This window comes from Nerophis ophidion, linkage group LG23 (genome assembly GCF_033978795.1).
Source record: "Nerophis ophidion isolate RoL-2023_Sa linkage group LG23, RoL_Noph_v1.0, whole genome shotgun sequence".
Taxonomy (NCBI): domain Eukaryota; kingdom Metazoa; phylum Chordata; class Actinopteri; order Syngnathiformes; family Syngnathidae; genus Nerophis; species Nerophis ophidion.
The window spans coordinates 31,385,522-31,402,600 of NC_084633.1; the positions used below are offsets into that span (position 1 = coordinate 31,385,522).

Sequence of the window (17,079 nt, forward strand, 5' to 3'; positions counted from 1 at the left end):
CATGCACATCTGTGTGAGTTGAGAACCATTTCAGGTGACTATAGGGTTGTTCGGTATTGCATACCCCGTACCGGTCCCCCACCCATCATCTGACTGTCCGCAGTCATCAATGTTGTGTGTATTTCAAGATTACTAACTATATCAAGTACATTTGGCTCATTTCATCATGTCTGATTACAAACATTTAAGACAGTCATTTTAACTTTGAACATACTACACAGACGCAAATTTAAGGGCATACTTAGTCAACAGCCATACATGTCACACTAAGGGTGGCGGTATGAACAACACCAACACTGTCATAAATATGTGCCATATATTGAAACCACACTAAACAACAATAACAAACACATTTTGGGAAATGGGTTTCCACTGCAACACAAAATAAACACTACAGAACAAATTCCCAGAATTCCCTGCAGCACCAACTCTTTTGGGACGCTACAATATAAAAAACGCCATTGTTGGATCTACACCTACCACCCACTGTAATGATACCAAGTACAGGAGGTATATAGCCAATAATGACATTTTTTGTGGTCCCCTTTATTTAGAAAAGTACCAAAATATTGGTATCGGGACAACACTAGGTGGCTATCTCTTGAAACTCATCGAGAGAATGCAAAAAAGTAATCACAGCAAAAAGTGGCTATATGGAAGAAACTGAAATATAAAAAATGTTTTCAGTTATTTCACCTTTTTTTGTTAAGTACATATGCCTTCAGTGACAATCTACAATGTAAATAGTCATGAAAATAAAGAAAACACATTGAATGAGAAGGTGTGTCCAAACTTTTGGCTTGTACTGATTATTCCGTACCGAACTATAAGTCGCAGATACAGTGAAGTGAAGTGAAGTGAATTATATTTATATAGCGCTTTTCTCAAGTGACTCAAAGCGCTTTACATAGTGACACCCAATATCTAAGTTACATTTAAACCAGTGTGGGTGGCACTGGGAGCAGGTGGGTAAAGTGTCTTGCCCAAGGACACAACGGCAGTAACTAGGATGGCACAAGCGGGAATCGAACCTGCAACCCTCAAGTTGCTGGCACGGCCACTCTACCAACCGAGCTATTGAATGCACTACAAAGACAAGATATTTGATGTTCAAACTCATAAACCTAATTTTTTTTTTTGCATATCAATCAATCAATGTTCACTTATATAGCCCTAAATCACTAGTGTCTCAAAGTATGTAATACATTGTGAAATTAGCTATTTACATAGAAATACTTTTGTAAATGATTATTTACATACCCTAATTGTTTCCAAACGGTGCCTGTAACACGGCAGTAAAACGGCTGATCAAATAAAACAGAATCAGCTAAACAGACTCTATAACTCCAAGGTGACGTTTCAGTGACTTAACCAAGGAATTTGTGAAACTGAAACATTACAAAAATAATTCCATTGTACATTTATAATCCTAACACAGACACTCGTACACGTGTTAAGCATATTAGCTAAGGCTAACGACGCTAGCTTGATTAGATTACAATAGCATGGAAAAAAGTAATGGTTTATAGTCCACCAAATAGTTAATTCGATTATAATGAACTAATAATAATACAAAATAATGTCATCAGATTTTTTATTTGGGTTAATCACAACGTATCGAATGAAAATCACTTGCAAAGTTTAGATTAAAGTCAAACATAATTTTTCATCAGAATAATAATATTTGTTCTTGATAAATCACAATTATTTGCAGTAATGACATTCCTGCATAATTTAAATCAACGTCAAACCAAAAAAATCCCATCAGATTAACCACAAATTAGAATTGTTATTAATTGCAGTATTGCCTTACTGTACTTTATATTTTAAATTAATGTCAAACAATACTTTTTTTAATAGATTAATAATAACTTAGACTTATATCGCGCTTTTCTAAACACTTAAAACGCTCACAGAGAAGTGGGACTCATCATTAATTAGTCACAATTTTGATCAATTGTAATTAATTTAGTAAATGACTCATTTACATAATTTAGAAGATAAATCACAATTGAGATTTTGATGAATTACGATTAATCACTGTAATTCACAGCATATTTTGGATTAATGTTAAACAAAACAATGTTTTCATCAGAATAATCACACATTTAATTTTGCATGTAACGATAGAGGGCAATAATGATGTATATAATAAAAATGTGAATATTTATATATCCACATGCCATTACAAATTCATGTACCATTACACTAAATACGTGTAAACATAGGATCGACTCCCACTCAGTTTTTTTTTCACCAGAGTATGAAGATGCAACAATTATAATTTGCCACGTTCACTGAAATCATGTGCGTAAAAATGTGAGTCAGTTCGATACCTTAATGATAGCTTGAATCAATCATCACCTTGGCTTTCTATTGGGGTGCGACGTTTGAGAACATAAGCACAATAAAGCTTTGAAGAATTGCAAAAAACAGTGCGACATTGCTGCTGGCAGAGAAGGAATCCATATAATGAGATTTACATGTGAAAGCATAAACATTGCGGAGAAATATCTCCCTTAAGTAGAAAAATAAACCACAACAACAAGGCCTTGTTGCTCCAACACGAGGTTCATTACCTGAATGATACTTTTTGTTGCAGTTTAATGTGAACTTGTGTACTAAAGATCAAAGCACTGAGCTTGCCTGCAGCATTTTCCTTATTCCTAAGTTTCATTGAATCCGTCTCCTGTGTGCCATCAAACTCTAAGACAGAAGTATCAAATTTAAAATCCGTGGGCCAAATCTGGTCCGCCACATCATTTTATATATCCTATGAACGCCTGAAAATACTATGCATCAAAAAAGTACCTTTCTCTCTTATGATTTTTTTTTTTCATTTTAGGAGAAAAAATATATTTACTGTATTTTTCTGATTATAAGGCGCACATAAAATCCTTTCATTTTCTCAAAAATCTACGGTGTGCCTTATAACCCGGCGCATCTAATGTACGGAATAATTCTGGTTGTGCTTACTGACCTCGAAGCCATTTTATTTGGTGCATGGTGTAGTGATAAGGGTGACCAGTAGATGGTAGTCCCACATAAGAGATACGTGTAGACTGCAATATGACGCCAGTAAACAACACCAAAACTTTAAATGTTCCATTGAAAATAAAGAACATTAAACACGCCACTCAAAAATATGCCAAAATGTTTTAGTATAACTTTGACGCCGCACCTCTTGATGGATTGTCGGCCCATTACGGCTACTTTAGTCAGAGGTACAAGTATTACCATGGTGTGTATAAGGAGCGTGAAATGGCACTCATTAGAAGACATATTATTTGACGTTTTGTTTCACAATATTATGCAAAACCAACTTTTCTTACCTCCAATACCTGCTGATGCGTATTCGAGATCTGCATAAGTCCTGAAAATTTGCGCTCGTCCGCCACTGTAGTCCGTGGCGATAACGTAGCAGATAAGCTTCTTCTTTTTCACTATCTTCTTGTTATGGGACATTCATCCTCCGCTGTTGCCATTTCTAATATAAAGTAGTGTAAAGTTCTAACTTATATCTCGCTAAGGAAGTGCTAAACACTACCAGTGTAGTGGGTTTACATAATTCACCCACGGAACTTAAGTAGTTAATAGAGAGTTCCGGTCGGACGTTTTTTCACGGCACACATTTTTGGCGTTGTTGCACTAGTGAGCCACGGATGAGGAGATGCTGCTCCGTTATTGATTGAAGTCAAGTCTGAATGTCATTAAAACAGTTAGCTCCATCTTTTGACACTTCTTCCACTCCCGTCCTTGCATGCCACACCGCTACAACAAAGATGACGGGAAGAAGACGCTGCCGTAGATGAACCACGTGAATAAGACCGCCCAGAAAACGGCGCATCCTGAAGCGACTGTCAGAAAGCGACTTGAAGATGAAAAAAGACCTGAATAGACCCGCTCACCGGCGGTGCGCCTTATAATCTGGTGCGCCCAATGCTCCAGAAAATATGGTACTGCATGAAATTACATACCTTTGAAACATTAATGTTATCCAATATTGCAACAAATATTACATGATCGTACTTAAATAAAAAATACTTCAATGTCTGCTGGACTTTATGATTTCAAAGCAAGTTATCCATCATATTGGATACTGTAAAAAATTACAACATAATTTACAAATAATGTACTGTGTTTTTATTGTAAATTGAAAAAACGACTGTTTTTTACAATAATTTTCTGTCGGTTTAGTTGCCAGTTTTTATTTTACGGTAAAATCAACGTTTGTTGTGTTTACGGTGTTTTACTGTAAATGAAAAGAAAAATGGTACCACATTTTTCCATTGTAAAAACTGGCAGCTCATTTGCAGAATTAAAAGAACAAAACAGTGGTTCTGTATTTTTCGGACCGTAAGGCGCACCAGATTATGAGGCACACTGCCGATGAGCGGGTTCAACCAGGTCTATTTTAATACAAAAGGCACACCGGATTATAAGGCGCATTAAAGGAGTCATATACATTTTTTCGAAATTTAAAACATTTCCTTGTGGTCTACATAACATGTAATGGTGGTTCTTTGGTCAAAATGTTGCATAAATTATGTTTTACTGATCATCAGTCGCTTCAGGATGGAGCGTTTTGTGGGCGGTCTTATTTACGTGGCTCACCTTCGACATCGTCTTCTCCACATCACCTTTGTTGTAGCGGTGTAGCGTGGAAGGACGGGAGTGGAAGACGTGTCAAAAGATGGAGCTAACTGTTTGAATGACATTCAGAATTTACTTAAACTAATAACGGACTGCAACAACGCCGGAAATGTGTCCCGTTAAAAACCGTTTGACCGGAACTCTCTTAACTAAAGTTCTGTGGGTGAATTATGTAAACCCATTACAGTTTTTTGCGCTTTGATAGCTAGTATACTGACAGATATGAATAAAAACCTTACGCTACTTTATATTATAAATGGCAACAGCGGATGATGAATGCCACATAAGAAGGTAGAGAATAAGAAGAAACCTATGAATACGGACTACAATAGCGGACGCGCATACATTTTCAGGAGTTATGCAGATCCCAAATACACACCAGAATGTAAGAAAAGTTGGTTTTGCCTAATATTGTGAAACAAAACGGCAGGTAATATGTCTGATAATAGGTACCATTTTGCGGTCCTTACACACACACCATAGTAATACTTGTATGTTTAATGCGCTGATTATCCATCAAGCGGTGCGGCTTCATAACTTACCAAAGTCATACTAAAAACTTTTTGACAGATTTTTGAGCATTGTTTGTATATAGTTCTATATTGTCAATGGAACATCTAAAGTTGTGGTGTTGTTTACTGGCGTGATCTTGCAGTTTACGCGTATCTCCTATGTATGACTGCCATCTACTGGTCACACTTATCATTACACCATGTACCAAATAAAATTGCTTCGAGGTCGGTAAGCACAACCAGAATTATGTCATACATTAGGTGCACCGGATTATAATGCACACTCGATTTATGAGAAAATGATTTTAAGTGCACCTTGTAGTCCGAAAAAATACGGTACTTGTTTTCCATTTACATTAATATTTTGTAAAAAAAGAAAACACCATAAAATTTACAGTAGAAATCTGGCGGCCAAACTGCCAGCTTTTTCCATAAAGAACAGTGGTGCTGAGTTTCAAAATGTCGTAAAAAAACCACTGTATATTTTACAGTAAAATTCTGGTGCCTGAGTTGCCATTTTTTTTTTTAATGTAAAATCCACATATATTTTCACGGTGTATGTAAAAAAATAAATAAATGCATAGGCAAAATGTTTATTCACTGTTAAAAGTGGCCCACAAGTGTGATGTGGCCCTCAGTGAAAACGAGTTTGACACTCCTGCAATAGAAGAATACAAATCTTTGAAAAAAGATGTTCTCACCTGAGCTCATGAGTAGGACGGCCTGCATCAGCGCCACCTCGGAGTCGTCCAGATTAAAGTGTGCCAGGCTCTTGCCCAGATCAAAGATGGCGTCCGACACCACGCCCAGCCCCCCGTTCTTCAGCTGCTCACGCTTGACGGCCATTTCGCCGTTCAGCGTCAGCGTCTCGCTGTCCGGATCGTAGCGAACGGCGGCGCGTAGCGACATGATCTCCATGCAGCAGCCTTTCAACAAGATGATCTGGTCCTCACAAGGAAGCTGGGAAGTACATTTCACAATGCGGCGGGATTTTACCCAATGTTCAGGTCAAAGTTGAATATTTAGTATCTCGCAGACTGTCAGAAAATGGAGTCACAAAGCCGAGGACTAATTCGGTTCCCGATTAACCAGCTTAACCAACAATATGAATGCTTAATATTTGACAGAGCTGCTGGATGATGATGAGCGATTATTCAGTTTTTCCACTTTTTTGTCAACTGCTATGTTATTTATGCAAATCTGTATGAAAGTAAAGCACATTTGTTAATCTTTATGGCATTTCACAATAAATCCATCCATTTCTGAAGCACTTCTCTTGTAAAAAGGTGGGCAATTGGAAGGAAGATAGTTGAATAGATGGATGGGTAGACGGATAGTTAATACAGTGTTTTTCAACCTTTTTTGAGCCAAGGCACAATTTTTTTCATTGAAAAAACATGGAGGCACACCACCAGCAGAAACGTAAAAAAATGAAACTCCATCAGGTTGTCTTTTTTTTTTTAAGTTTGTTGTTGTTTTCCTGTGTGTAGTGCTTTAGTTCCTGTCTTGTGCTGTTATTTTGGTGGCTCTTCCTGTTTTGTTGGTGTTTTCCTGTAGCAGCTTCACACCTTCCTTTTGAGTGCTGTTGCCTGACCTGCTTTGTATTGGCAAACAAGACTATTTCAGTTGTGCGGACGCTACCCTTCTCTGTGGGGACACTGTTGATTGTCATTTCATGTACGGACACACACTGTAAGTCTTTGCTGTTGTCCAGCATTCAATTTTTTTTTTTTTACTTTGTATCCAGTTCAGTTTTACTTAGCATTTAAGTCTCACCTTAAAACTCATTTGTATACTCTAGCCTTTAAATAGACCTCCTTTTTAGACCAGTTGATCTGCCGCTTCTTTTCTTTTTCTCCTCTGTCCCCCCCTCCCTTGCGGTCAGATTGGCCATGGATGAAGTACTGGCTGTCCAAAGTCAAGACCCAGGATGGACCGCTAACCTGTGTATCAGTTGGGGCAATCTCTACGCTGCTGATCCCACTCCGCTTGGGATGGTTTCTTGTGGACGGGACTCTCGCTGCTGTCTTAGATCCGTTTTGAACTGAACTCTCGCGGCTGTGTTGGATCCACTATGGATTGAACTTTAACAGTATGATGTTAGACCCGCTCGACATCCATTGCTTTCGGTCCCCTCTCCAAGGTTCTCATAGTCATCATTGTCACTGTCACCGACGTCCCACTGGGTGTGAGTTTTCCTTGCCCTTATGTGGGTTCTTCCGAGGATGTCGTAGTCGTAGTGGTTTGTGCAGTCCTTTGAGACATTTGTGATTTAGGGCTATAAAAATAAACATTGATTGATTGATTGACTTTTGTTTTGCATAGTCATTCCTATGCTTCAGTGGCTTTTCCTAGCGGGACTTGCCTTCTGTTCATTTTTGGTTTAAGCGTAACATAACCTTTTACTGTACCTGCACGCTGTGTCCCGCTGTGCTCTGCATATTGGGATCACGACAAACTATCCTCGAAGCATTCCAACTTCTACAAAGCAATGAACTACCTTCTGACACCTACTGATATGGAGTATTACATGGTTACCCTGCCAAGCTCCATACAGCACAGACACTAGACAACGGCACATTATTTGCAGATTATAAAGATTGATTTACAAATAATATTTTTTGGACCAATTAGGGGAAGTTGCATAATTTCCCACGGCACACCAGACAATATTTCACAGCACACTAGTGTGCCGAGGCACAGTGGTTGAAAAACACTGAGTTAATAGATCAATAAATTGTGGAATGCTTGAAAACAAATAATATGTTCCTCTTACATGAGGGACAGCGGTAATGGTCCACACTGTGACTTCCTGATCAGTGCAAAGCAGGGACACGCCGATCGATGGGCCACAAATCAGTATTGGACGACGTTTGTGGAAAAAGTATGTGATCGCCATTGCCGATGAATGCCTTTCAATGCCGACAGCTAAGCTAAAACTTGGCTTAAACTGCTACATTTTGTAATGTATTTATGGAGAGTGATATTGACAGTTTAACAATATCAACACAATATTGAAAAAGTCAATAACTAAACAAACGCGACGATTATCAAGTACTCATTTAAATCCTTTAGTGTTGCCATCAAAGTCCTCCTGTGTCCAGGAAGCTATCAATGAATTTGTAAACAAGAACAAAAACAACCATACATCCATCCATGCATTTTCTACTGCTTGTCCCTTTATGGGGTCGCTGGAGCCTATCTCGGCTGCATTCGGGCGGAAGGCGGTGTACACTCTGGACAAGTCGCCACCTCATCGCAGGGCCAACACATACAGGATTTTGATAAAATAAAAATATCGATGTAATCCTTCTAGTATTAAGCCTATACTGATACAACCCTTGGTATCAACACCACCAATCTATGGATGTGTTGTGTACTTCTTGCCGCAACATTACTGACACACCGACAATGGCTCTTAAGCTATCTTCTCTCTAGTACGCAGGCTCCATCTAGTGGTTTGCCAAAGAATCACTTGATTAAAGTACAGTGTTTTATTTTCCTTTGTTCAAACACAGTGTAGGGTTACTGTGTGTAGATTTACAGTGGCCAAAAGTATTAAACATACTTTTTCATGAAAACTTAGGCCTACTCGCTGTTGTATTTTAATGTTGGTCATTATGGTGGTACTTGGAGAGCCAAGTTTTTTCTGAGATGGTAGTTGGTGACAACCACCGATCTAAATAATCCACTCGTTAGTTTCCTGTTAACAACTGCTTACATTCTGCTGCAAATCGGTTCCATCTATATTTCTTAATGTTTACTAAGCACTTATTTCTTGGTGTTTTTTAAAGTTCTCGTTGTGTAACATGTTTAGCCACGTACTATAATGATAATATGTAATGATACTAAGAAGAAGTAAGTTTTATTATCTTAGACGAGCGGCATCTACACTGTGTATGAAGAAACATAATTCGCTGCTTGTCATCCGCGGGACTTAAAATAAACAGTGTCAGCCAGAGATGATCAACATTTCAAAGCATTAATCGGCAATGTCGATCACATAATTTTTCATGATACTGATCGCTGGCTGACCGATCGACGCGTCCCGAGTTGACGTATGACCTACCTCTGAGAACATGGGCAGTTTTTTGGCGAAGTCCACCACACGTGTGATGGCCGGTGTCATGATCTTGGTGAACTCACTGAAGGCTTCCAGGTCCACCTTATCTCCTTCGGACGTGGGCACCACTTTGCCCTGGCCAATATCATCTGACTGGAAACAAATAGGGAATGATTCATTGTGAAGTGAATTGTGATGTGAATTATATTTATATAGCGCTTTTCTCTAGTGACTCAAAGCGCTTTACATAGTGAAACCCAATATCTAAGTTACATTTTAAACCAGTGTGGGTGGCACTGGGAGCAGGTGGGTAAAGTGTCTTGCCCAAGGACACAACGGCAGTGACTAGGATGGCAGAAGCGGGAATCGAACCTGCAACCCTCAAGTTGCTGGCACGGCCACTCTACCAACTGAGCTATGCCGCCCCATATGGGTAAAACACTTTAAATGGTGAGCTACTATTTAACATGTTTGACATTGTATTGAGTATTTTGTCCATTGCCATTAATCGTCTTTTTTTCCTATAATAAATTTAAAAAAAAAGTCTAAATTGGTGATAAAATAATCAGATTTTTAAGTTCATGAAAAGGCAAGATTTGTTGGGTTAGATTTTAATAAATGACTGCCTCTAACATGAAAAGATGAGCTGCATGTAACCAGTTCCAGTTAATGGAACCGTTCCAAAAGAAAACATACGGTGTAAGAATATTTACCATGAGCAATATTTATTGACATAAGTACAAATGAGCCGTTGCCTACAACACGTGACTATTAATACACAACAGCTACAAGAAAGTACTTGCATGGAAATTGCACATGAGACATAGAATTCTGTGGGGTGGGAATTACCCCAAAAAATCACATGACTTCTACCCTCAAGCACTGCACTGTATGAATGCAGTTCTAACTGCTATATTACTGAAACTGTGATTGTCTTTTAAAAAACGTTTTCGTTTTGGAAAGTCATAAAAAATTAACTTTCAAGAAAGCATAATGTAAATTAGGTTATAGTGCTTATATATATATATAAAAATATGCTTAAATATATATATATATATATATATATGTCTTGATTGGATTATCCGGAGAATAGTGCTCGATACCGTGGTAGAGCGCAATATGTAGGTGTGGGAAAAAATCAGGGAACCCTTCATGAAACAGATCTGTAGAGATGAAGTAGTCTTGTGATTTTTTCCCACACCTACATATATATATATATATATATATATATATGTATGTATATATATATATATATATACATATACACATACATATACATATATATATATATATATATACATATATATATATATATATATATATACATATATAAATATATACACACATACACACACACATACGCACGCACACAATACAGGCCAAAAGTTTGGACACACCTTTTCATTTAATGCATTTCTTGATTATTTACATTGTAGATTGTCACTGAAGGCATCAAAACTATGAATGAGTTATGTTCTTAACAAAAAAAGGTGAAATAACTGAAAACATGTTTTGTATTCTAGTTTCTTCAAAATAGCCACCCTTTGCTCTGAGTACTGCTTTGCACACTCTTGGCATTCTCTCGATGAGCTTCAAGCACACCTATGAAAGTGAAAACCATTTCAGGTGACGGTGACTACCTCTTGAAGCTCATCGAGAGAATGCCAAGCGTTTGCAACGCAGCAATCAGAGTAAAGGGTGGCTATTTTGAAGAAACTGAAATATAAAATATGTTTTCAGTTATTTCACCTTTTTTTGTTAAGTACATCACTCCACAGTCATAGCTTTGATGCCTTCAGTGACAATCTACAATGTAAATAATCATGAAAATAAACAAAATGCATTGAATGAGGAGAAGGTCTGTCTAAACTTTAGGCCAGTACTGTACATATTTTTAAAATGTTTCAGTCTCACCAGAAACTTGCGCTTTTGTTTCCAGGTGGATCCCTGTGCGTTGGTGTTCCGATGGGCATCCGTTACCATGCGGATCAGCTCCCACTCCGTGGTGTTCGGCTCCGGCCTGACCTGCAATGTCCGCACCAACTCCTCCCTTTTTCTTTTCTCACGGTTTTCCTCGATGAGACGCCGCTTGGCCACACGCTTGGAGTCATCCAGGACCACTGAAAGGTCAGCGGAGAGTGAGGTGATTTTGTGCAGTTAAGTTTTTTATTTCCTCGGTTGGGACAGTTTGGAACTGAATTCCGGCTAGACGACAAACGGTACAAACACTAGTTTGTTTTAGGGCGCTTTCACGATTCAATCATTCGATGTGAACATTCTGAGCAAAACAAATTGCACTGTTCTCTGATTGATGCAAGAATGTACACAATACACAAACATGTAAAGTGTTGTGCACAAATATTAGAACAATTGTCAAATCTTAAGATACTGGTGATTTATTTGTTCCCAGAAACAAAATTTCACTTTAAAGGGGGAACATTATCACCATTTCAGAAGGGTTAAAACCAATAAAAATCAGTTCCCAGTGAATTATTTTATTTTTCGAAGTTTTTTTCAAAATTTTACCCATCATGGAATATCCCGAAAAAACGCTTTAAAGTGCCTGATTTTCGCTATCTGTAAATCCACCGTCCATTTTCCTGTGACGTCATCTAGTGATGCCAACACGGCGGATAGCACAGCAAGATATAGCGACATTAGCTCGGATTTCAGCGGCTTAAGCGATTCAACAGATTACGCATGTATTAAAACGGATGGTTTGAGTATGGAGGCAGATAGCGAAAACGAAATTGAAGAAGAAACTTAAGCTATTGAGCGAAGAGCTATTGAAGCTATTCGGCGATCACCTTCTAACCAACGATTGAGTGTCGCAGGGTATCCATACATCTATGTGCCATGTCTGTCGTAGCAGACCAAACGAGGGACTTTCGCATCTTTTGACACTGGAGCAACTTAAATCCGTCGATTGGTAAGTGTTTGTTTGGCATTAAATGTGGGTGGAGGGAAAGGCTGGATGCAAATATAGCTACAAATGTACATATAGCTATCCTAAATAGCATGTTAGCATCGATTAGCTGGCAGTCATGCCGCGACCAAATATGTCTGATTAGCACATAAGTCAATAACATCAACAAAACTCACCTTTGTGATTTCGTTGACTTTATCGTTGGAAATGCATCTGCTTTGAGTGTCGCAGTATATCTATACATCTCTGTGCCATGACTGTCGTAGCATCGCCAGTAAAATGTGCAGACCAAACGATTAGCATGCCGTGCTAATCGATGCACACTCCACGTAAATCAACTTGAATTCATCCCTGATCGTGTTGTTACACCCTCCGACAACACACAGACGAGGCATAATGTCTCCAAGGTACGGAAAACAGTCGAAAAAACGGAAAATACCAGATCTGATTTGACTCAGTTTTTGTAATGTGTTTGAGAAAATGGCGGATTATCGCTCCGAGAGCGAATAATAGAAAGGCGTTTCATTCGCCAAAATTCACCCGTTTAGAGTTCGGAAATTGGTTAAAAAAAATAAGGTCTTTTTTCTGCGACATCAAGGTATATATTCTCGCTTACATAGGTCTGGTGATAATGTTCCCCTTTAAGGGCCAAGGTACTGAGAATATTTTGCCTACATTTCAGTCTTAATATTTAGTGTGGCAATAGCACATCTTTCTGGCATTGTGTTGATATATTTGCAGAGAGTTACAAACTCTGTGCTCTCAAAGCTCATTCCAGAGAGTTTCCGTAGAGCATACATTTCATCTGTGCAAATTCCTTCCAACTCATCCCTCATTATGTTTCTGGAACATTCATTATGCAATATGCGTATGGTTAAACGTTCTACTATGAAAGAAACAAGGGTTTAATGGCGAGTTTGGGGTAATGTCATTGAAAAGAAATGTAATTTTCCAGTTCAGGTTAAGTGTTGTGATATTTTTGCACACCACTGTACAAATTAACTGTATGGAATAGGAAGTGAACCAGTACTGTTGTTATGGCTAGGCGTTCTCCGCTTTGGAAATCCTGCATCTGTGCACCTGTATGAATCAAAGATATCCTAAATAATGCAGATTTTTTGTATTTTTTCACACTCCAAACAATTAAGTGTTTGATTTATTAGGTTGTTTTTTGTGTAGTTTTTTTCTGGGAAACTAAAATCTCTACCAGCATGTCTTGCGACCCATGATTTTCGATATCTTCACATGAATCCATTACCAGCGGTAATGTATCGTACAATAGATTCTTTAACAGTTTGTAGCATGAAACATGTATTATAAAGGACAATATATAAAAATATAGCGTTATTTAGTGCAGTGTTTTTCAACCACTGTGCCGTGGCACACTCGTCTGCCGTGAGATACAGTCTAGTGTGCTGTGGGAGATTATGTAATTTCACCTTTTTGGGTTAAAAATATGTTTTGCAAAACAGTAATTATAATCTGCAAATAATGTGCCGTTGCTGAGTGTCTGTACTATGCGGGGCTCAGCAGAGTAACCATGTTATTCTCTTCCATATCCGTAGGTGGCAGCCAGTAGCTAAACGCTCAATAGATGTCGGGAACAACGGTGATGCTTTGTCGTGATCACAATATGCAGGCGACAGCGGGAAGCAACTTGCAGGTAAAAAGGTATGTAATGCTTAAACCCAAAATAAACAAAAGGTGGGTGCCCCTAAGAAAAGACATTAAAGCTTAGGGATGGCTATGCAGAACGAAACTAAAACTGAACTGGCTACAAAGTAAAGAAAAAACAGAATGCTGGACGACAGCAAAGACTTACAGCGTGTGGAGCAGACAGCGTCCACAAAGTACATCCGTACATGACATGACAATCAACACTGTCCACACAAAAAGAGATAGCAAAAACTTAAATGTTCTTGATTGCTAAAACAAAGCAGGTGCGGGGAATAGCGCCCAAAGGAAGACTGCAACAGGAAAATAGCAACCAATCAGGAAAAGCCACCAAAATAGGAGCACAAGACAAGAACTAAAACACAATGCACGGGAAAACACCAAAAAACTTAAAATAAGTCACGGTGTGATTTGACAGGTCGTGACTGTACACCTACTTTGAGACAAGAGCTATAGTGATGAATGCTTGTTTATGGTTTAAATTAATTTCCAACAATTGTGACAATAACTTTTTATCGTCTACTGAGTTACATTTTTTAATGAATTCTGCTGGTGGTGTGCCTCCGGATTTTTTCAAAGAAAAAAATGCACCTTGGCTCAAAAAAGTTTGAAAAACACTGATTTAGCGTACTGTTTGTGTTCATGTGAAAGATTCCTTTAATTACCTCTCCACATTCTTTATGTACATATACATGCGCAAATGCAAGGGGTGCATGAATTCCATTAGGGGTGCATGTCTCCTCAAAACACCGGTAAACACACACAAAAAAACTTTGCCATCACATTTAAAAGTATATAAAGTAGTAATGTCTTAGAATAGTTAACTATTCCATGGGACACATTTATTGGGGAGTTGGTACCCCCTGCGTATAGTGTGTGTGTTGGGAGGATGTTCTGAGATGTAAAATGCGGAATGCGGGGCCAATCGACATGTGCCACCGCCAGATAGGAGCCCCTTGTCGGATACGTAGCACGCTGTGTCAACACGAACCTCAGGTAGTGGGACCTGGCCCGCTGCTCGGGTGTAGCTTTGACTAGATTGTTCGGGCATACATAAAGCCTCCATCACTGCTCCCGTCTGGCAACAGTAATGGTTCTTCTCCTAGTTCACCTACAGCACAGGTGTCAAACTCAAGGCCCGAGGGCCAGATCTGGCATTCCACCTCATTTTATGTGCCCCACAAAAGCCTTAAAATAATGTGCGTCAATAAAGTACTTTATTTTTCCTATTGAACATTGTATAATTTGACATAACAAATGTTTATCTTCTAAACTTTAATATTTGATTATGCAACAAAATATTCTAAGCATTTATATATATATATAAAACATATACATATATATAAATGCTGTATATACCGGTACACAAAAATGTGAAATTAAATATGAAAAAATACATACACACATATACTGTATATATGTGTGTTTGTGTGTATCTATATACTGTATATGTATCGCTCTCGTTCTCTCACACTCTATCCATAGACAGACAGACAATACAGGCCAAAAGTTTGGACACGCTTTCTCATTCAATGCGGTTTCTTTATTTTCATGACTATTTACATTGTAGATTGTCACTGAAGTCATCAAAAATGGACACATGTGGAGTTATGTACTTAACAACAAAAAAAAGGTGAAATAAATGAAAACATGTTTTCCAAAAACTGCTTTGCACACTCTTGGCATTCTCTCAATGAGCTTCAAGCACACCTGTGAAGTGAAAACCATTTCAGATGACTACCTCTTAAAGCAGTAATCAGAGCAAAGGGTGGCTATTTTTAAGGAAGTAGAATATCAAACATGTTTTCTGTTATATCACCTTTTTTTGTTAAGTAGATAACGGTACGTGTTCATTCATAGTTTTGAGGCTTTCAGTGACAATCTACAATGTAAAAAGTCATGGAAATTATGAAAACGCATTGAATGAGTAGAAGGTGTGTCCAAACTTTTGCCCTGTGCTGTGTATATATATATATATATATATATATATATATATATATATATATATATATATATATATACATATATATACATATATATTTAAAGAAACATCGTCTTAATGGTGAAAATAAAGTGTTGAGCATATGGTAAATATAAAAACATTTCAACCACATACTAACCTGAAGACAACAGGTCAGCAGGTCACTGGTTTGAACTACTTATAGTTAGCTAAATATTATGAGAATTAAACGTTGGGTTTATTTGGATGAACGCCAGGAGTGTACGTTTGTATTGTACACCATAATTTGAAAGCTGGGCCAAATACTGCTGTATTTGTTCCGGAGCAGACATGTGACTATAACAACTCAGTACCCTCTGTGTTGTACTGAATGTTCCATACTGAAAAATCCATTATGAATGCATGTACCGTATAACCCTGAATCGAAGCCAGATTGTTGCCTCTGAGCATTTCTGTACCCTTAACAGGGAGTCATAGCAGTGCTAACAGTAGGTAACTGTTTACATGGGGGTGCTTGGTAGAATAAGCTTATTGTAGGTGCTGCCGTCACACCGCAGGTCCTGATGTCTTAAAATCACATGCTGGTGTTTTACATCATAGTGTAAGTTCAATGTCAACAAGGCTGTGTAAAATAAGGCTTTAGAGGCTAAATGGAAATCTAATCTCTAATTGCTAGTAAGGAGGACACAAAATAACTCAGCTGTGAACTTTTGTGGCAGTATGAAAGCAGGGTTGCGAATATCATTACTATTTCTATTCCGTGTTGTGATGAAAGCGACAAAATGAGTTGTCGACTATTCTTAGAGTGTGTGATTTGATGTCCTTTTGTGCATGTATTGAAGAGTTGTTCATCCGACGTGGAGTTTATTACTTGCTACGATCCCTTGGATTGGCTGACACACGTCAACATAAGCGGTCGTCAACAGTGTAGTAAAAGTGAAACTTGCATACATTACTTGCATGTTGACTTATTTAAGGATTTTTGAACCGACAGACATTTTTACTTACATTTGTGCCAATACATGCATTTTGTCATGTGCTGTCAAGCAATTCATTTTAAATCAGACTAGTCGTACTTTTGAATTTTGATTATTCGTGATTAATCACAGTGAATGATTTGCTTGCATAATTTAAATTACCTTAAAAAAACTATATGTTTTTCACAAATGCATTTTTATTGTAAGAATGTTATACATGATACCAATTATTGGTACCTGGGAATCGATACCAGTACTTAATGGTACTGATTTTCAGAATTTTTGTGTATGTTTACATGGTTATAAATGTTAAT

At 38.0% G+C, this 17,079-nt stretch overlaps 1 protein-coding gene across 5 annotated transcripts in view; it reads right to left on the reverse strand.

Annotated features, from left to right (window-relative positions):
* Positions 1-17,079, reverse strand: part of LOC133541069 (thyroid hormone receptor alpha) — a 303,323-nt gene that overhangs the window by 3,321 nt on the left and 282,923 nt on the right. For all 5 annotated transcript variants that reach the window (XM_061884148.1, XM_061884146.1, XM_061884147.1 and 2 more), the window contains 3 exons: positions 11,143-11,348; positions 9,235-9,381; positions 5,867-6,125 (listed from right to left, as the gene is read on the reverse strand). In XM_061884148.1, the coding sequence (XP_061740132.1) occupies positions 5,867-6,125; positions 9,235-9,381; positions 11,143-11,348 (612 nt within the window). The remainder of the gene's footprint in view (positions 1-5,866; positions 6,126-9,234; positions 9,382-11,142; positions 11,349-17,079) is intronic.